This window comes from Perca flavescens, chromosome 3 (genome assembly GCF_004354835.1).
Source record: "Perca flavescens isolate YP-PL-M2 chromosome 3, PFLA_1.0, whole genome shotgun sequence".
Taxonomy (NCBI): Eukaryota; Metazoa; Chordata; class Actinopteri; order Perciformes; family Percidae; genus Perca; species Perca flavescens.
This window is the reverse complement of record NC_041333.1, coordinates 35,528,829-35,549,598: the sequence shown is the minus strand read 5'-3', so window position 1 is coordinate 35,549,598 and position 20,770 is coordinate 35,528,829. Positions and strand designations below refer to the sequence as shown.

General features: G+C 44.8%; 2 protein-coding genes across 2 annotated transcripts in view; one reads left to right on the top strand and one right to left on the bottom strand.

The window, feature by feature from the left end:
* ints4 (integrator complex subunit 4) overlaps nt 1-16,306 on the top strand; it is a 27,304-nt gene extending 10,998 nt beyond the window's left edge. The window contains exons 14-24 of the mRNA XM_028573183.1: nt 1,161-1,276; nt 1,684-1,817; nt 2,191-2,345; nt 3,555-3,648; nt 3,790-3,870; nt 3,978-4,108; nt 4,373-4,432; nt 4,768-4,927; nt 12,361-12,504; nt 13,212-13,332; nt 15,500-16,306. Coding sequence (XP_028428984.1) covers nt 1,161-1,276; nt 1,684-1,817; nt 2,191-2,345; nt 3,555-3,648; nt 3,790-3,870; nt 3,978-4,108; nt 4,373-4,432; nt 4,768-4,927; nt 12,361-12,504; nt 13,212-13,332; nt 15,500-15,699 — 1,396 coding nt within the window. The 3' untranslated portion in view covers nt 15,700-16,306. The remainder of the gene's footprint in view (nt 1-1,160; nt 1,277-1,683; nt 1,818-2,190; nt 2,346-3,554; nt 3,649-3,789; nt 3,871-3,977; nt 4,109-4,372; nt 4,433-4,767; nt 4,928-12,360; nt 12,505-13,211; nt 13,333-15,499) is intronic.
* aamdc (adipogenesis associated, Mth938 domain containing) lies at nt 16,057-20,770 on the bottom strand. The gene is made up of 4 exons (XM_028573184.1): nt 20,666-20,770; nt 19,384-19,534; nt 18,971-19,066; nt 16,057-17,061 (listed from the first exon to the last, which is right to left on the bottom strand). The coding sequence occupies exons 2-4, from the start codon at nt 19,513-19,515 to the stop codon at nt 16,921-16,923; spliced, it is 369 nt and encodes a 122-aa protein (XP_028428985.1). The 5' UTR covers nt 19,516-19,534; nt 20,666-20,770; the 3' UTR covers nt 16,057-16,920.

Below are 20,770 nucleotides of genomic sequence, written 5' to 3'. Positions count from 1 at the left end.
TTTAGAGAAATGTGGAATGCCACGCAGCAAAGGGCAGCAGGTCAGATTTGAACCCCGCTCCGCTGCAGGACTCAGCCAACATGGGGAGAACACTCTTACTGGGTGAGCTAGAGGCCACCCCGATTACTTTATTTTTGATATATTGTGTAGCCTGTTGTACTTGAATATGTATGTAGAATTTGCACTGACACTATCTTGCACCAAGATACCATTGCATCTTTCTGCATTTTTTTTCCACACCACTCCTTTAAACATGCTCCAACCAAACCTTACTGTAAGGGCACACTATTGATGTCTTCCTTTGTATTTTTGTTGTATGTATGTGTGCGTGGATGTCATATGTCTGTGTGCCTATGTGTATGTATGCTGTGTATAATAAGGACACCTTCATTTCCTAAGGGATAAATAAAGTAACTCTATCTCTACCTATCCATCTTTCCCATTTCCAGTGGACGAGTATGCCTTTAATTTTTTTTCCGACGTGTCACCCTCGAAACAGGGTTAGTAAACTGTAGAAAGCAGCATGGAGGCCAGAGACAATGTCACGGTGGTTACTTCTTTTTGTTTTTTTTACATCTTCTACCACTTTCTCAAATTCAATTCAAATTCTCAAACTCTTTCAAATTTGGTTGCCGACTTTATTTGGACTGATGTCTCTGATCGCTGCTTGCCAGTTTTTCCAAACGGTAGTTACTGATGGAGGCGCCGCGCGTCATGGCATCGTGCCCGGAAAATGAGCACCTTCCTCACAGGTGTCCTGTTTCCATCACTGTTCCATAACTTTTACTGGATGCTTATTTGTTGAGAGGAAATCCTGCACACTGACCATTACGCAAGCAATAATTTATTTAGAAAAATACAACGTTTCGGTCCCAGACCTTCATCAGGTAATCAATTTACCTGATGAAGGTCTGGGACCAAAACGTTGTATTTTTCTAAATAAATTATTGCTTGCGTAATGGTCAGTGTGCAGGATTTTCTCTTAACAATTTTGGATCTGTTACCTTTGATCATATCCTACGCACCTGCCCGACCAAAGAGGTGTGCAAAAACGTTTTCTCAAGTTGCACTGGATGCTTATTTAAAGTTATAAAATGTTTTGATCTTTTAAGAAACTGTCCATTGATGACCTGATGATTTATTTTCTTCTTTCACCTCAGGTGTCTAAAGTTCCTGGGTTCCCGTCACCCGACGCTGGTGTTGCCGCTGGTCCCCGAACTGCTCAGCACACACCCGTACTTCGACACACCAGAGCCTGACATGGACGATCCGGCCTGTATCCTGAAAACACCCCCTGAAAATCTCCAAAAACACTTTGCAACAACAAATTGCCATAAAGCATAATGTTTTTCTTGACCCATTCTTTAAATTTGTTTGGATTCATCGTCGTACTGAGATAAAAGTTGCAGGAACAAGTTGAAAAAAAGGATTCAATGAAACAAATGTAGTAACGCGGAATTATTTGTTAAAATAATTGTCTCATGCAGTATTTTATCATTAAAATAATGGATCATTCTCCTCACTTTACAAAAACTGCCAGAACACCAGAAAATAGTTATATGGCCTAAAATCAATACAAGGTTGCAATTAAATTTGTAATAAAAGAAACTAATAACTGTTCATCGCTCCCGTCCGGACATGTAGACCGTGTTTAACTTTCTTGACTCTGGTTGTCGCTCTCAGACATTGCGGTTCTGGTGTTGGTGTTCAACGCTGCCAAGTCGTGTCCCACCATGCCGGCGCTGTTCTCCGACCACACCTTCAGACACTACGCCTACCTGAGGGACAGCCTGTCACACCTCGTGCCGCCACTAAGAGTGAGAACTGAAATGCTGTCGTTTTCAGAATTGTTCTACTGCAGTCTATGTCAGAACACCAGCCATTTACACAACTTTACCTTTATAATAAAAAGAATACACACAGTGCTACAATCCTTTGCTTCACAACACAAACATGTAACAGAGAAACTATTCTAAAATCAACCTAAGATTAACTTAAGACATCTTAGGGCATGAAGGACACATCTAACAATACAACCTCTTAAAAAGAGTAAGAGTTGAAGTGCTATGTACAAAAAGCGCAGGTGTATTTTATTGCACTTTGCTCAGTTGTACTAAGATTTACTACTGGGCTTTAGACAGTCGACGGGGCGCTCTCCGTCTCGCCGGTAACTGTTGTCCTGTCTTTTAGTTGCCAGGCAACGGTCTGGACTTGGTGGACTCGCGTTGCGGTTCTGGTTCTGTGGAGTCGGCTCAGCTCTTCCTTCAGCAGAGTCTGAACAGGGTCAGCACCATCCAGAACCTGGAAGCACCTGGAGCCCAGGACCTGCTCAACTTCACCATACGGTACACACACACACACACACACACACACTTTAACCATTTATTTATGTCCACATAAAGAAAAATAGTACAGGGACACAAATATTACAGATGCAGTACAATACAAGACAACTCATGGACCAGTGGCACGCAGCATATTTTCACAATATCACTTAACAAGCACAAAACTCACTTCTCGAGGATATAAGTAGCACAATACTCAGTTCTTAAGGATCTAAGTAGCACAATACTCAGTTCTTAAGGATATAAGTAGCAGCGTCTCCGCCATATGTGGCGGCTGCCAATAATAGCAGATATGGCGCAGTACTTTGCAAGCTGTTTCGCCCTCTTTTTGGCCATCCCAAGTTGTTGCAGCCCTCTTACTACCAGCCTGTGTGTGTTTCCTAGGCTACCAAATATGAAGACTAGTAGTGTGCACCTATAACCCAGCTCTGAGATGGTGTTTAGGAGTGGTTGGTATTTAACTACCTTGGTGTAGAAAGACTCCTCCAGCTGGAATCAAAGCTGCAGCCTACCTCTAAAATATGCACCTCACTGGACTCCTCGTTGATAATAACTACATCCGGTGTATTGGCCACCAGGTGTAAGAGAGTACTAGAGGTACTACTGCAGTGGGGGAACATTGATGGTTTTACCTGAGAATGTTTGTAAATTCATACTGAGAGAGGGAAATGGTTTGATATGTCTTTCACTATGAGGTCGACTATTCTATCATGACGTGCTATGTACATTCCTTTGTAGGCATGGCAACCATTTAGGATGTGAGACAGAGTTTCAGTGATATGTTCTGAGGTGTGATGCAAGCAATGAGGGACTTGAGTTGTGGGAAACCAGATAGAGAGGTTGACACGTTAGTGACCCAGCTTTTGAACGTTTTTACACTGCTGTAGGACGTACTATAAGTATTTTTTGTTTTGGTGTGTTTACATGATGCTGGGTGCGCACGCTCCCGTCGCACAAGTATCTGCTGACCCAACAATGTTTAGGAATTTTCCACATAGTGTTCGATATCTTCTTTGGCCATTCCCTTTGTAATTCACTGTTTAACAAACTCAGAGGTACATAGGGAATAGAGAGGGAGTGAGTGAAGGAACACTTTCAACACAGCTTATGTGACCTAAGTAAGCACAGAAGCAAACCTGAATGCACCAACCTGTTTGGTCAGTGGATGAGAAGGAGTTTGTTAACGGTTTTTTTCCTCATGTCTGTCAGAGACCTGCGGCGGCTGGGGGAGCTGCAGACGGAGCTCGCTGGAGCTGCTGATTTCTGTGCTACATATCTGCGCTGCCAGCTGCTGCTCATGAAGGTGTGTGTGTGTGTGTGAGATTCTGTCTATTTACGCTTTGACTTTTATTTGTTTGGGTAGCTTTAAGAGAAAGCTAGCATGAGTTTAGGGAAACCGATTGAAGGTTTCAGAGTAAACTTACCTTTTGCCTCGTGTCCTCAGGCTCTGCAGGAGAAGCTGTGGAACATGGCTGTCCCTCTGTGCCTCAAACAGAACGTCACGGCCACAGCAGCGGCTCAACAGGTCGGCACGCACTCCCTTGCACGCGTGTCTGTATCGCCACCGCACCTTTCGGGCGTCTGTTTTAAGTGTGTGTGTGTGTGTGTGTGTGTGTGTGTGTGTGTGTGTAGATCTTGGAGGAAACATACAAGCTGGAGTTTCTGTACAGCGGTTTGGAAAGCAGACAGGTCGCCACTATACATCACGTTCGCCTGCAGGCCAAAGCTCTGCAGCTCATCCTGACTGCTCGCACCAGGCAAGGGTCAGTATAAACACACACACACACACACACACACACACACATTTATATTTATATCAGAAAATATGGGCTGTAGAAATAGGCGCTGAAAATGTGTAGAAGAAAAATTTAACAATTTAAAACGTTGGAAAAAGCAAAGGAAAACTGTGAAAAAAAGGCGTCAAAAACGTCTTCTTTTTTTTTTCAAGGTTGAAGGGGAAGACAAAACAAGGGTTAAGACTTCATTTGGACCATATCTGTGTGCTGATGTTTGTCATTTCTCTTCAGGCTGGATCCTCTCATCAGCAGCTGCGAGAAGTTTTTGCAGGACATTGAGTCGTTTCAGAGGTAAGCATCTTTATCGGTTTGTGTCTATTCGAACATTTGTGCTTAAATTTGTGAGTTAAAACAGCCCCAACTTTAACACCTAACCACAGCATATCCGGTCAAATCTGGCAAGGCAAGTTAATTTGTAAAGCTTCTTTCAAAAGTGCTTTACATAAGATATAAAAAGGCATTACAACGAGATTTAGAAACAAAAGTCAATATTAGAATCTTTTCATTAAAATGGATTTCTGAAAATAGTATAGTTCAGGAACCAGTATTAAAGTCACAGTATAGGCATCGGTACCGGTACTGAAAGTTACGCTGTTTCTTCATTCCATATTTTCTGCATCCCTCAGGCTGTTTGTGGCAGAGCTGCCCCACCTGCAGGACAGCTTTGTGGATAAGCTGTTGGAGCTGATGCCCCGGCTGTCGTCCTGTAAACCAGTGGAGATGGTGAAGATCCTGCTGGCGACCCTGAGACTGAGCGGCCTACTGCAGCTCAGACTGCCTGAGCAGGTATAATGAAGGACTTCCTACACACAACTCTGTTAAAATATGTTTTAGTAATCAACCGCAGTGATGTTAAAAAAATAAAATAAAAAGACAGGTCCTCTGCAATCTTCTTGCAAAAAGTTAAAAGGTCTTCAGAAGGCCGTTTGTGCCGCTACGCTTTCGCGCTCTGTGTTTATTGTACTAACAAATTAAATAGGAATTAGCCATCTAAATAAAAGCTTTTTAACTTTTTGCAAGAACAGTGCCCTGGATCTCGTTCTTTCGGTCATGACCCAGCCTTCATGACCATAGGTGAGGGTAGGAACGAAAACTGACCGGTAGATCGAGAGCTTTGCCTTCTGGCTCAGCTCTCTTTTCGTCACAACGGTGCGATAGATTGAATGTAATACCGCACCCGCTGCACCGATTCTCCGACCAATCTCCCGCTCCATTGTCCCCTCACTCGCGAACAAAACCCCAAGGTACTTGAACTCCTTCACTTGGGGTAAGGACTCATTCCCTACCTGGAGTAGGTATTCCATCGGTTTCTTGCTGAGAACCATGGCCTCCGATTTAGAGGTGCTGATCCTCATCCCAACCGCTTCACACTCTGTTGCGAACCGACCCAGTGAGTGCTGAAGGTCACAGGCCGATGATGCCATCAGGACCACATCATCTGCAAAGAGCAGCGATGAGATCCCCAGCCCACCAAACCGCAACCCCTCCCCACCCCGACTACGCCTCGATATCCTGTCCATAAATGTTACAAACAGGATTGGTGACAAAGCGCAGCCCTGGTGGAGGCCAACCCTCACCTGAAACGAGTCCGACTAATGGCGTTTTTCCATTACATGGTACCTGCTCGACTCTACTCGCCTCGACTCGCTGTGCGTCCATTTTCCATTGCAGATTTTAGTATCGCCTCAGCATGGCTGGTCGTCATAGCGACTGCCGTCGGCGTGGCTTAGTAGCTTGCTTTTCCCATTGACATATCCCCAACGCATTTCCTGGTTCTCGGTCTCCGTAAACAACATGATATCAAAGAGATAGTTAACGTTTACTGCTCCAGATTTCCCACCGTGGTCACATATATATGACTCTAGAGTCGCTACTAAGCTTGTTTCTCTCACATATATATATGACTTTAGAGTCGCTACTACTAGAGTCGCTTTTTTTTTTCTCACATATATATGACTCTAGAGTCGCTACTAAACTTGTTTCTCTCACATATATATATGACTCTAGAGTCGCTACTAAACTTTGTTTCTCTCACATATATATATGACTCTAGAGTCGCTACTTTTGTTTCTCTCACATATATATGACTCTAGAGTCGCTACTACGTTTCTCTCACAAATAATGACTCTAGAGTCACACTCACTTCTCCCTCGCTCACTAGCTCCCCACACACACACATACTGCGACTCGACACACATCACACATGCACACACCAGCGCACCAGTATAACCATCAGGCCACTTGTATGTTACGGAGAAAGCTCTGCGTGGAGCCTCCGGCAGCAAAAAAACACCGCTGGCTAAACTATTGAAAAATGCCGTCTCTCGCTAGCAACGCAGGGATCAGTGACGCTTCTTTCCGACCAATCCGCAGCCTGCAGGGTTTCACGTCACCTTCTCGGCTCGCCTCAGCTCGCTTGGAACCTTGACTGAGGAGGTACTAAAAAAAGTACCTGTTAGCAGGTACCAGGTACTTTTTTTCGTAATGGAAAACCATAAAAGGCGAGGCGAGTAGGTACCATGTAATGGAAAAGCGCCATTACTGCCGAGAACCCGGACACAGCTCTCACTTTGGTCATACAGAGATTGGATGGCCCTGAGTAGAGACCCCCTCACCCCATACTCCGGCAGCACCTCCCACAGTATCTCCCGGGGGACCCGGTCATACGCCTTCTCCAAATCCACAAAACACATGTAGACCGGTTGGGCATACTCCCAGGCTCCCTCCAGGATCCTTGCGAGAGTGAAGACCTGGTCCGTTGTTCCACGACCAGGACGGAATCCGCATTGTTCCTCCTCAACCCGAGGTTTGACTATGGGCCGAACCCTCCTTTCCAGCACCTTGGAGTAGACTTTACCAGGGAGGCTGAGAAGTGTGATACCCTGTAATTGGCACACCCCTCTGGTCCCCCTTTTTAAAAGGGGACCACCACCCCGGTCTGCCACTCCTTTGGCACTGTCCCAGACTTCCACGCAATGTTGAAGAGGCGTGTCAACCAGGACAGCCCCTCCACACCCACTCATCAAATCCCAGGGGCTTTGCCACTGTGGAGTTGTTTGACCACATCAGTGACTTCCACCTGGGAAATTGACAATGATCCCCCATCATCCTCCAGCTCTGCCTCTAACATAGAAGGCGTATTAGTCGGATTCAGGAGTTCCTCAAAGTGCTCCTTCCACCGCCCTATTACCTCCTCAGTTGAGGTCAACAGTGTCCCATCCTTACTGTACACAGCTTGGATGGTTCCCCGCTTCCCCCTCCTGAGGTGGCGAACAGTTTTCCAGAAGCACCTTGGTGCCGACCGAAAGTCCTTCTCCATGTCTTCTCCAAAATTCTCCCACACCCGCTGCTTTGCCTCTTTCACGGCAGAGGCTGCAGCCCTTCGGGCCCCTCGGTACCTTGCAACCGCCTCCGGAGTCCTCTGGGATAACATATCCCGGAAAAACTCCTTCTTCAGTCGGACGGCTTCCCTGACCACCGGTGTCCACCACGGTGTTCGTGGGTTACCGCCCCTTGAGGCACCTAAGACCCTAAGACCACAGCTCCCCACCGCAGCTTCAGCAAGGGAAACTTTGAACATTGTCCACTCAGGTTCAATGCCCCCAGCCTCCACAGGGATGCACGAAAAAAGCTCCGCCGGAGGTGTGAGTTGAAAGTCTGTCGCACAGAGGCCTCCTCCAGACGTTCCCAATTTACCCGCACTACCCGTTTGGGCTTACCAGGTCTGTCCAGAGTCTTCCCCCACCCCCTTACCCAACTCACCACCAGATGGTGATCAGTTGACAGCTCCGCCCCTCTCTTCACCCGAGTGTCCAAAACATACGGCCTCAGATCAGATGAAACGATTATAAAATCGATCATTGACCTTTGGCCTAGGGTGCTCTGGTACCACGTACACTTATGAGCATCCCTATGTTCGAACATGGTGTTCGTTATAGACAATCCATGACTAGCACAGAAGTCCAACAACAAACAACCACTCTGGTTTAGATCAGGGAGGCCATTCCTCCCAATCACGCCGCTCCATGTGTCTCCATCATTGCCCACGTGTGCGTTGAAGTCCCCCAGCAGAACAATGGAGTCCCCCACTGGCGCCCCATGCAGGACTCCACTCAAGGTCTCCAAGAAGGCCAAATACTCCGAACTCTTGTTTGGTGCATATGCACAAACAACAGTCAGAGTTTTCCCCCCCACAACCGGCAGGTGTAGGGAGGCGACCCTCTTGTCCACCGGGGTAAACTCCAACGTAGCGGCGCTCAGCCGGGAGCTTGTGAGTATCCCCACACCCGCCCGGCGCCTCACACCCTGGGCAACTCCGGAGAAGAAAAGAGTCCAACCCCTATCCAGGAGTATGGTTCCAGAACCGAAACTGTGCGTAGAGGTAAGCCCCACCAGATCTAACCGGTAGCGCTCCACCTCCCGCACCAGTTCCGGCTCCTTCCCCCACAGAGAGGTGACGTTTCACGTCCCCAGAGCCAGCGTCTGCTGCCCGGGTCTGGTCCGTCAAGGCCCCTGACCTTCACTGCCACCCGTGTAGCAGCGCACCCGACCCCAGCGGTTCCTCCCACAGGTGGTGGGCCCATGGGATGGAGAGGGAGTTGCCACGTTGCTTTTCGGGCTGTGCCCGACCGGGCTCCGTGGCAAAGTCGGCCACCAGGCGCTCGCTGACAAGCCCGCCATCTGGGCCTGGCTCCAGACGGGGGCCCCGGGCTTCCTCCGGGCAGGGTAACTTCATCTCTTCTACATTGGCTCATAGGGTTTTTGAACCATTCTTTGTCTGGCCCCTCACCTGAGACCACTTTGCCTTGGGAGACCCTACCAGGAGCACACCGCTCCAGACAACACAGCCCTCAGGTTCATAGGGACACACAAACCTCTCCACCACGATAAGGTGATGGTTCCCGGAGACAACACAATATGCTTCGTACAAAAGCGACAACTTTGTGCAATTATACAGAGTAAAATATATACAAAACATATAGAACACACACACACACACATATATACAGTGAGGAAAATAAGTATTTGAACACCCTGCTATTTTGCAAGTTCTTCCACTTGGAAATCATGGAGGGGTCTGAAATTGTCATCGTAGGTGCATGTCCACTGTGAGAGACATAAAAAAAAATCCAGAAATCACAATATATGATTTTTTAACTATTTATTTGTATGATACAGCTGCAAATAAGTATTTGAACACCTGTCTATCAGCTAGAATTCTGACCCTCAAAGACCTGTTAGTCTGCCTTTAAAATGTCCACCTCCACTCCATTTATTATCCTAAATTAGATGCACCTGTTTGAGGTCGTTAGCTGCATAAAGACACCTGTCCACCCCATACAATCAGTAAGAATCCAACTACTAACATGGCCAAGACCAAAGAGCTGTCCAAAGACACTAGAGACAAAATTGTACACCTCCACAAGGCTGGAAAGGGCTACGGGGAAATTGCCAAGCAGCTTGGTGAAAAAAGGTCCACTGTTGGAGCAATCATTAGAAAATGGAAGAAGCTAAACATGACTGTCAATCTCCCTCGGACTGGGGCTCCGTGCAAGATCTCACCTCGTGGGGTCTCAATGATCCTAAGAAAGGTGAGAAATCAGCCCAGAACTACACGGGAGGAGCTGGTCAATGACCTGAAAAGAGCTGGGACCACCGTTTCCAAGGTTACCGTTGGTAATACAATAAGACGACATGGTTTGAAATCATGCATGGCACGGAAGGTTCCCCTGCTTAAACCAGCACATGTCCAGGCCCGTCTTAAGTTTGCCAATGACCATTTGGATGATCCAGAGGAGTCATGGGAGAAAGTCATGTGGTCAGATGAGACCAAAATAGAACTTTTTGGTCATAATTCCACTAACTGTGTTTGGAGGAAGAAGAATGATAAGTACCATCCCAAGAACACCATCCCTACTGTGAAGCATGGGGGTGGTAGCATCATGCTTTGGGGGTGTTTTTCTGCACATGGGACAGGGCGACTGCACTGTATTAAGGAGAGGATGACCGGGGCCCTGTATTGCGAGATTTTGGGGAACAACCTCCTTCCCTCAGTTAGAGCATTGAAGATGGGTCGAGGCTGGGTCTTCCAACATGACAATGAGCCGAAGCACACAGCCAGGATAACCAAGGAGTGGCTCTGTAAGAAGCATATCAAGGTTCTGGCGTGGCCTAGCCAGTCTCCAGACCTAAACCCAATAGAGAATCTTTGGAGGGAGCTCAAACTCCGTGTTTCTCAGCGACAGCCCAGAAACCTGACTGATCTAGAGAAGATCTGTGTGGAGGAGTGAGCCAAAATCCCTCCTCCAGTGTGTGCAAATCTGGTGAAAAACTACAGGAAACGTTTGACCTCTGTACCTGCAAACAAAGGCTACTGTACCAAATATTAACATTGATTTTCTCAGGTGTACAAATACTTATTTGCAGCTGTTTCATACAAATAAATAGTTAAAAAAATCATACATTGTGATTGTGATCACAGTGGACATGCACCTACGATGACAATTTCAGACCCCTCCATGATTTCTAAGTGGGAGAACTTGCAAAATAGCAGGGTGTTCAAATACTTATTTTCCTCACTGTATATATATATACAGTACCGGCCAAAAGTTTGGACACACCTTCTCATTCAATGCGTTTCCTTTTTATTTTCATGACTATTTACATAGTAGATTCTCACTGAAGGCATCAAAACTATGAATGAACACATATGGAATTATGTACTTAACAAAAAAGTGTGAAATAACTGAAAACATGTCTTATATTTTAGATTCTTCAAAGTAGCCACCCTTTGCTTTTTTATTAATAATGGAAATAAATTCCACTAATTAACCCTGACAAAGCACACCTGTGAAGGTAAAACCATTTCAGGTGACTACCTCATGAAGCTCATTGAGAGAACACCAAGGGTTTGCAGAGTTATCAAAAAAGCAAAGGGTGGCTACTTTGAGGAATCTAAAATATAAGACATGTTTTCAGTTATTTCACACTTTTTTGTTAAGTACATCATTCCATATGTGTTCATTCATAGTTTTGATGCCTTCAGTGAGAATCTACAATGTAAATAGTCATGAAAATAAAGAAACACATTGAATGAGAAGGTGTGTCCAAACTTTTGGCCTGTACTGTATACCAACCAAAGCATAACCTAGAACAACAACAAACTAAGTTATTCATAGACTTTAGTAAAATCAGAATACTTCATAGATCCCCTCAGGGAAATGATTTAGTTGCAGTTGCTCACAGTCAAATTCAAGGTAAAATAAGAGTAAGAAAGCGTCAATACGTGTATAAAGTAACATAGCTACAGTGAGAAATAAACAAAAACCTTAAGTCGAAGTCGAGTAAGATTAGGTGAAAAAGATTGTTTCAAATGGATTGTACAAATTCTATTGTAGTGGAGTGTCAAAATAAAGTGCAGTGTCAACATAAATACAGTACGAACATAAGTACAGTGTGAATAATAAGTAGCAACAGTGAATAAATAACCCAGTTTGCACATGTAGCTGATACGTTATTGCACCAGGTAAATATTGTACATAATTGTCCAAGAATATTGAGATGTGATGTGGAGATGTGATGTGGAGATGCGTGCTGCGAGACCAGGTGGAAGCCTCTCTCAGGTCCGTTGGCAGGTTGTTGGACACAGAAAGCAGCCTCGCCTGCTCTGGAGCACCGAGGGATGGTTAAGAGGCCGCTGCCTGGAGATCTGACACGTTTGGCTGGTTCATATCTGACAAGCATGTCTTTATTATACTGATTTCTTTGACCTTCTGAGCACTCCAGACTAGGGCTGGGTGATATGGAGAAAATACCTCGATATCGATACCGCAACGATATTGTAGTGTTGACTATTGGTGCTTTCACAAAATATTTACCCAATGAGATTTTTGATAAATAATCATCAGTAATGTGGATATATTGACTAAGTGGGTAAAGGCGAATAATAGACCAGTTACAACAGTCTGGTAAGTTCAGAAAATGACATCACTTTACTGTAATGCAGCCTTTAAAGCCAGGAAAAGACACTCATGCCATATTATGATATCCAAAATCTAAGACGTTGTCTAGTCTCGTATCACGATCTCCATATAATATCGATATATTGCCCAGCTCTACTCCAGACCTTATTTTCTTCTTCTTCTTCTAGCAGTGATGTACGGTTTGATCACCCGAGTACTGTTTCTTGTTTCCATGAACGTTTCCCTGCCGGTTGACAGATCCACCGGGCGACCGCCACCATCATCGAGCCGACCGGGGAGTCCGACAACCCGCTGAGGTTCACGACCGGCCTGGTGGTGGCGCTAGACATTGACGCAACGCTGGAGCACGTCCAGGACCCTCAGAACACTGTCAAAGTACAGGTCCGTTTATAACTACTGTCAATCACCAACCTCCCTTTCACACGTGAGCTTTAGAGGTTCTGGTCCGCTTCAAATGAGCTTTTAAAGGTGCAGTAAGTGATTCTGCACAAAGATTGTTGATATCTTGTCTCAACTGCCAAAAAAATACAACCCCCCTTCATAAGCTCCACCCCCCAGATTCACAGACGGATAACTACTGGCTTGCCGACACATTCACATGCGGCCTCCCCCCTCCCGCCTCTAGCATCAACTGTTGCTGCCTGTTGTTGATTGGCTGGAACTGTGTTTTGTGACTCGTGCACTCCTTTCTTTTTAAAGAAGTAATAAATCTCTGATTCCAGTTTCCTAAATGTGAATATTTTTCTAGTTTCTTCTGTGAAAGTAAACTGAATATATTTAAATTATGAACAAAACAAGACATTTGGGGGCACCATCTTGGGCTTTGGGAAACACTGATTCACCATTTTCTGACATTTTGTAGCCCAGACAACTAATCCATTAAACAAGATAATAATAATAGACGGATTAGACGACAATGACATCATGTAACTGCCGTTTTGAGGTGGCGTGAGAGTGAGAGAGTTGATTTTAACAGCCATATGTCCTTTTTATTGTCATACTTAAACTAAAACCCTTGACTGCTCGCTCCTTCGCTCTGGATATGAACACTGACTGACGGAGCGTCTTTCTGTGCGTCACACATGCAGGTTCTGTATCCAGACGGCCAGAGTCACGTCATCCATCCTAAACCCTCCGACTTCAGAAAGCCTGGACCTGACAGACACCGACTAATCACACAGGTTTACCTCTCACACACGGCATGGACAGGTCAGTAGGACACACACACACACACACACACACACACACACACACACACACACACACACACACACGTCTGTATTACTTTCTTTGTGGGGACTTGTCATTGACATAATGCATTACCTTAACCCTTACCCTCACCTTAACCATCACAACTAAATGCCTAACCTTAACCCTTACCCTCACCTTAACCATCACAACTAAATGCCTAACCTTAACCCTTACCCTAACCTTAACCATCACAACTAAATGCCTAACCTTAACCCTTACCCTCACCCTAACCATAACCTAATTCTAACCCTAATCCTAAAACCAAGTCTTAACCCTCAAACAGCCCTTTAAACTCGTGGGGACCAGCATTTTGGTCCCCACGAGGCTGTGCAGACCCCACAAGTATACTGTAGTCCCCGGTTTTTGGACCCCACGAATATAGTAAAACGGGTACACACACACACACACACACACACACACACACACACACACACACACACCGGGTGTTTCTGTGTCAGGCCCTGTTTACACCACAACGCTCGCAGGTGAAAACGACCAAATATTTTATCAGATGTGCCTTTCGTTTAGACGGCGATGGTATTTTTTCGGCTTAAAAACGCAAAAAAAGTGAAACCACCTTCTTAATCTTAAAAACGCTCCACTGTCGCGTTCCCGTCTAAAGGGTAAAAACGCAAAAGTCTGCTGACCCACCCCATATTTCGTTAAATAAATCCAAATATAGAGTGATTACTCGCCCGTGGCCGCTCCACCGTTGGGTATCCACAGCCTGCCTATACTTGGTCCAGATGGCTTTCAGCTGAAGACATTCGGTCCTAGATAGATAGATAGATAGATAGATAGATAGATAGATAGATAGATAGATAGATAGATAGATAGATAGATAGATAGATAGATAGATAGATAGATAGATAGATAGGCAGGACTCCCAGTCCACGCCCCTGTTGTCCCTTTGTAATGTTGTGTTCTTCGTTTTGCGCTACTAGGGAGAGAGGAAGGTTCTACGCAGGCGCACAGACCGGGTGGTGTTGTGTGGCAGTGCTCGTATAAAAATAAAAAGTGAGAACACAATGCCACTTTTGCGTTTTCTCTTTCGGATCGTTTGCATCTAAACATAGCCCTAGTGACGTATTCAAATGTTTTCAACACAGTTTGCTATTAAACTGAATCAAGAGTCAGAGATTTGGCTACGTCGATGCACAACCACTGATCCGATCCAAATTCTGCGCAAAATTTGGAAAAAAAATCAATACAGCTGTCAAAATTTTTTTTTCTGTTTGTTCTTGCACTGCTGTGCGTTTTAGCTTCCTATGTTCTCCAATCGGAGCCAAGCCAGCAATAGCAGCCAATGCTACTTCTGACTGACTTCAAGCTAAAATCCTTATTGAATTGAATTGAATTGTTGAAAACCGTATATGGATATATGGGTGGACGAAGACTCATCGTGCCGTTTAGAAGTCCGAGAGACTAAATCCGTTCAGATTACGGATCATCGACAGTCGGTTGTTTGTTAATATCAGCAACAGATCACATTTTGACAGCTACTCTGGCCTAATAAAAACAACTGGAGACTGTGTACAAGCTGACTTACGGGTCTGATGACGTTTTTAATAAATCTGAATCTGACGTGACGGGACGGGAGTGTTTCTGTGACTTCTAGGGCTGCCACGTCTTAGTCGACTATTTGGTTGTTTTGGTCTTAGTCGACTAAGATTTCTTTAGTCTATTAGTCATTTTTTATGCTTAATTACTCATTTCCAAGAAACTTCTGAGCACATTTATGGTAAACACAAGATTTAAAGTGGTGCTTCTGCAGGATTAATTGTGGAGAAACTCAGTTTTACAGATGGTTAATTAACTACATTTATATTGTGCTTTTCTAGTCTTAACCACCTCTCAAAGAGCACAGCTCTGTCCATTAAATCAACTCATCGATTAGTCGACAAAATCCTATAAGTGTTAGTCGACTAAGAATTTCTTTAGTCGAGGACAGCCCTAGTGATTCCTGACTGAAGGCTGTAATCTGTCCAACTTGAGCGCGGCTTTTTGTCACCGCCCCCCCCGGCTGCTGCCGCCTGCTCTCGTCCACTTTACAGGCGAGGCGCAGCTCGTCTCGTTTCCTTGACTTTGTTTCTACCCTCTCTGTCTTCCTCTCTCTCTCTCTCAGAGCCGTCTCAAATTGAGGTGCGTCTCCTGCTGGCTTACAGCTCCTCCTCAACCTTCCTCTCCTCCTCCTCCTCGGCTTCCAAGCTGGGATGGAGCGATAGCATCGACAGCCTGCCGCCACCAGAGGCCGCCGTGGAGGGAACCATTCCCTTCAGCAAGCCGGTCAAAGTCTACATCATGCCCAAACCTGCCCGCCGCTAACAAAACTCATAACCAAAAGGACACCCGGACGAGGCTTTCGCTTTACAGCGGGGTCAGCCCTATGGACCCACATTTCTAAGATTTTTCTTAAATTTAAGCCCTATGTTCCCACAGCCATATGTTAGTGTCAGTGTTAATGTGGGACCATAGGACCTCGGCCCCTCTGAATTCAAAGCTGTACAGAAAAGATGACACCATTTTGCTTTCTCTTCAAAAAACACATTCAGTTTTAGAATTTGGACAAAAATACTGATTTATGGTTAAGTGGTAGGATGTACAAGATTATATTTACTCATGGTGTGTCATTTGTATGGGGAATATTTTTGTACTTTGTTTCTGAAAGATAAACCCATGTGATGGAGAGGATTCATTTCTCTAGTTTTATTTAGCGTAGCAAACAAGCAGAAACACATTGAACTGAACTGTCCACTCATTAGCTTTTACCAACCACACCCCCACCACATGATCACTCTTTTAGCTGACAGTTGAACAGTGGGGATTGCAGTAGACGCAACATTTCACAAAATTACCCGCTAAAATGAAATGTTCAATTTAAACCAAAAGTAACATTTTAAATTATACAACAATAAACTGGACATTAAGATGATTCAATCTTACCCTAGTCTCGTATTGCCAGAGCATCGGGCTGCGCACGTTAACATTCCCGTTTAGTGGGGAAAGCGCTGTGGTTTTTTATTTTTTTTATTCTCTTTTAACCCTTGTGTTGTCCTCGGGTCAAATTTGACCCGTTTTCAAAGTTTCTGTATTCCAAAATATAGGTTTCTTTCAACCAAACTGCCCAAAAATAACATGAATAGTTCCATACACGAAACTGCTCTAACTATGCATCAACGTACGTTCCTCTGATCTTAATTATTAGCTAAAGTAATTCATAATTTCTGGGGGGTTTTTTTAACTCAAAATTAGGCATCATTTAATATAAATGGAGGTTTACTGACCATGAATTACAAACATAAGTGTAAAACTAGCGGTGATAAGTTGGAATGAAGTTGGCTCAAAAGATGTATACTTTATGCTTTCTAAAAACAGGCAAAACAGACGGAGACAACACAAGGGTTAAACAAATCCCAAAGGTCTCTGGTGGCTCTGAGCCCAGCTGCAGCGACGGGTCCCTTTACGTAATGCTACAGATAGCGGCGGCTCTACACTATATCCTGCGGGGGTCATCTCCGTTGGTGCAGCGGTGCGAGCGTGACCTAATCAACAGGTGGAGTGGAAGACCCCCCCCACCTTGGCACCCTGGCCGGCCAGTTTGTTGTACTCGGCCACGGCCTTCTCCGTCTGCAGGACTCGGACGTCGACGCCTTTCTGCATCACAAAGTCCAGAGTGGAGGAGGGAACCTGAGAGAAGAGAGGACAGCAAAAGGAAAAAATAAAGATTTAGAGTTCCAGCCAGCCTAGTTCCCCCAAATATGTTTATTGAGCACCAAACATACAAAGCGTACACAATGTGAAACAGTACTTATAAATTATGCAACAGTGCTCACATTTTTTTCTTTTTCTTCCCCTCACCTCCCCACAGTACACTATCCCCGACCCCTACATGGGATCCCACACCCTGATGACCCCCCGCTCTTGGATAACAAAACACAATACAAAAAAAAGTTACACTGTAAATCCAAAGGACAAACATTTCACTCATCAGGCATGATATCCAGGGAGTCTATGATGGAAAGCAAGGGGTTCCAAGTTTTATCAAATCTCCTCTAAGGGACAACCTTAGCCTCTCAAGTTTTCGATTATGTAGGACTTCCTTAATCCATCTGTCATATGATGGGGGTAAGGCCTGCTTCCAGGTAAGTAAGATCAGTCGCCTAGCAAGCAGGGTACAGAAGGCCAAAGAATGTTGTGCTTCAGCTGTTGGGTGCTGCCATGTGATATACCAAAAAGGACCGACAAAGGATTTGGGTTTGTTACACAATGGTAGGCTGTGTGAAGAGTGTCAAATATTTTAGACCAAAAGTCTTCTAGCTTTGACCATGACCAAAACACGTGAATGAAGTCTGCAGGAGATAGGTTGCACCTATTACAGCCAGCCTCGGTTATTTAGTCGCCCGTTTGAAGGCTGTTTTATGTTCCTGCGTCAACTCTCGCTCCTACGCCGCCGTGACCCTTTCGGAGTTCTGCGTCGGGGGGGGGGATAAGTCTGAGGCTATTTGCGAGGTGTCTGCCAGCCAGTTTAGTGTTATTTTACAGGGTTCATACGTTTCTGAAAAAACCTGGAAAGGTTATGGAATTTAAAAAAATGCAAATTCCAGGCCTGAAAAGGTTTTGGGAAAAATAAAGACCCAGAAAGTTTTTGGAAAAGTCATGGAAATTGTTTTTAACACCGCATAATAAATAATAATAAGTGATTAATAAATGTATTTTCACGTTGTCTTAACCTCAGCGTTGTATTCGGGGAGCGATGTTATGAATCCCACTATGAACAACAGACATTATCATTCCTTTTATAGTTAAACCTCTGAGGGTAAACTTTAACACAGATTTGTATTCTTATTGTATAGTGTCGAACACACACAGTCATGGAAATTTGCCAAAAAGTCATGGAAGAGTATTGGTTAAAATGCGTATGAACCCTGATTTTAGCAAGCAAACTTTAGCACAACTGCCCACAAAGTACCGCTTGCTGGCGAAGTGCTAATTTCCAAACATTACTGAGGTAAAGACCCTTTACAAACTGATAACCCTGTCGTATCCAAAATATGTCAAGAGTTTATTAGCAGAGCTGATGTCAGGGAACTAGCATGATGCCACGCCCCACAGTAGGCTGCTTGAAACACTAACTATCAAAACACAATGCAAGGCAAAGTTATACCTTTTTGGAGGTGCACGGGTACGCCGTCAATTCGACGCAGAAGCATAAACCAGCCTTAAGGGGACACGTAGGCTCTGAATGGATGATCAACACTCAACACTGTGCCTGAACGCATCCTGTGTAGACGGAGACCGAGCACTGAAGCTGCTGCTCTCGCTACGCCTCCTGTGTAGACACGGGGGCCCGTCTACTTCCAGCTACTACACCTCCATTTTCATGTAGAAGGTTATCCATATTCAAAAAGGAACATCCCAAAACAGGGGGATGATAAACAAACATCAGACTGCGCTGCTCCTAACTTATCACACTCGGTGAATTGAAGGAATGAAGAAATTAACTTCTCACGTAGTGCAATTAAGGTTTAAATATTAAACTGATGATTTGTCTTCCTTTTCAACTGAATAAGTTGGACTTTGCGTGGGTTGGTTTTACCTGCAGAGCTTCGCTCATGCCTCTGCCGATGACCAGCAAGTCTATTCCCTTCTTCAGCACCTCCTCCAGGTCTGCAGGTTGTACTCCCGGGGAATGCTGGGAAAGGGCGAGATAATGTGTTGTAATTTGTTGGGCTTTTCTGCCTTTTATTTGACAGGACAGCTAGGTGAGAAACGGGGAGAGAGAGAGAGATAGGAGGAAGACACGCAGGAAATCATCTCAGGTTGGCCTCCAACCCTGGACTTCTGCGTCGAGGCATAAGCCTCTCAATACATGTGCGCCTGCTCTACCACTGGCCCAACCCGGCCACGGTCCTGTTTTTTTATTTATTTATTTTTTATTTAAGCATGTGTCGATATGCAGACCTGTACATGTGTATTTTTTTGGAGTTTTATGATTTGGGTTCCACTCACGTTGGTCCCAGTCTCTCTCCAGTCCCAGGCCCGGCTGCCTCCAGGCCAGACCTTACAGTCCTTGTAGCTGGAGGAGCAGCCCTTCACTGTCATGTGGCCCCAGGAAAGAGAGGCGATCTCTGGAGACGTCATGTTAACACGAGACTACCTTCTGTAAGACAAATAAGACGGTAGTAGATGGTGACTCCGTGTAGAGTATTAAAAGGTCCTTAAATAAGGTTTTAAAACACGTTTAAAAAGGCCCCGGTTGTGCAATAACAGAAATTGTACTGGTTCATACACTATTTTCCTGTAGTAGCCTATATTAGCTACAAATGTCTGGTGTAAAAACTAAACAATACAACAACAACAACAATTAGTTTTATCTGGTTGTCAGAACAGATGATTAAATACAGCCGAGCACTAAAATAGAATAGCTGGTCCACCTTAAACTGTCTCTGGCTTGGGCCTTGAGGGTTGTTGCATTTATTCACCGACCACACACACACATACACACACACACACATACGTGCTGAATGTGTGAAACTGAAGCCTAACCCATTTTAATTTAAAATATTTATTACAAAGTATTATTATTGTCCACCCATTATTTTTTACTAGTTGGAAAAAAAGGGGCAATACAACCCATAAAATGCACTTCAGCACAATTACCCCAAAGTGATTGCAGCTCCCGTGGGTTTGAAAGCTTTTCTTCTGATTCAAAATAACTTAATTTTATGAATGAGGGTTAACTCTGACCGATTTTAACAGACCTACAACTTTGTTGCCTGTTGTTGACGTGCGTTTTTAAAGCCCAATGCGTTCAGTAACACGCCGTTTTTCCAGCTAAGTTGTGGACGTAATAAACACGCTCCCGCGGACGGCAATCAGTTTTTTTTTTGGCAGATGATCCCTTTTCAGCGCAACACCTGTTCTCGACCCCGATCCCTACACCAGCTCGTCACACCAACACCACTACAAGAATCAAGCATTATTAGTGCTAGTTGATATGCTGTGGTCATATTTCCCTGATTACGTGTGACGTTGAAGCAGCAGATGTGTGTAACATTAGCAACATTTAGCATTGTTCGGCTGCAAAAGCCAAACCCAGCCGCTGCCAGTTCTGCGGTTAAGAGTCCCGTACTGGCCGCGCGGACTGGCTCTCTACCCACCGGACCAAAAAGGGAGTCAAAATAGCCGCAATTTAAAAACAACTAAAATAACAAAGCGTGAGCTGCAATGCTGTTTGTTAGTAGTTTCACAAGTTGTAACAGACAGTCTGAAGCAAAGTAGTGCTGCTTACCGTTTCTCGAGTCTGTCAACACACTGGATACACCCATTGACATATATAAACACCGCCTGATATTCTTCTTCTTCTTCTTCTTCTTCTTCTTCTTCTTCTTCCCGG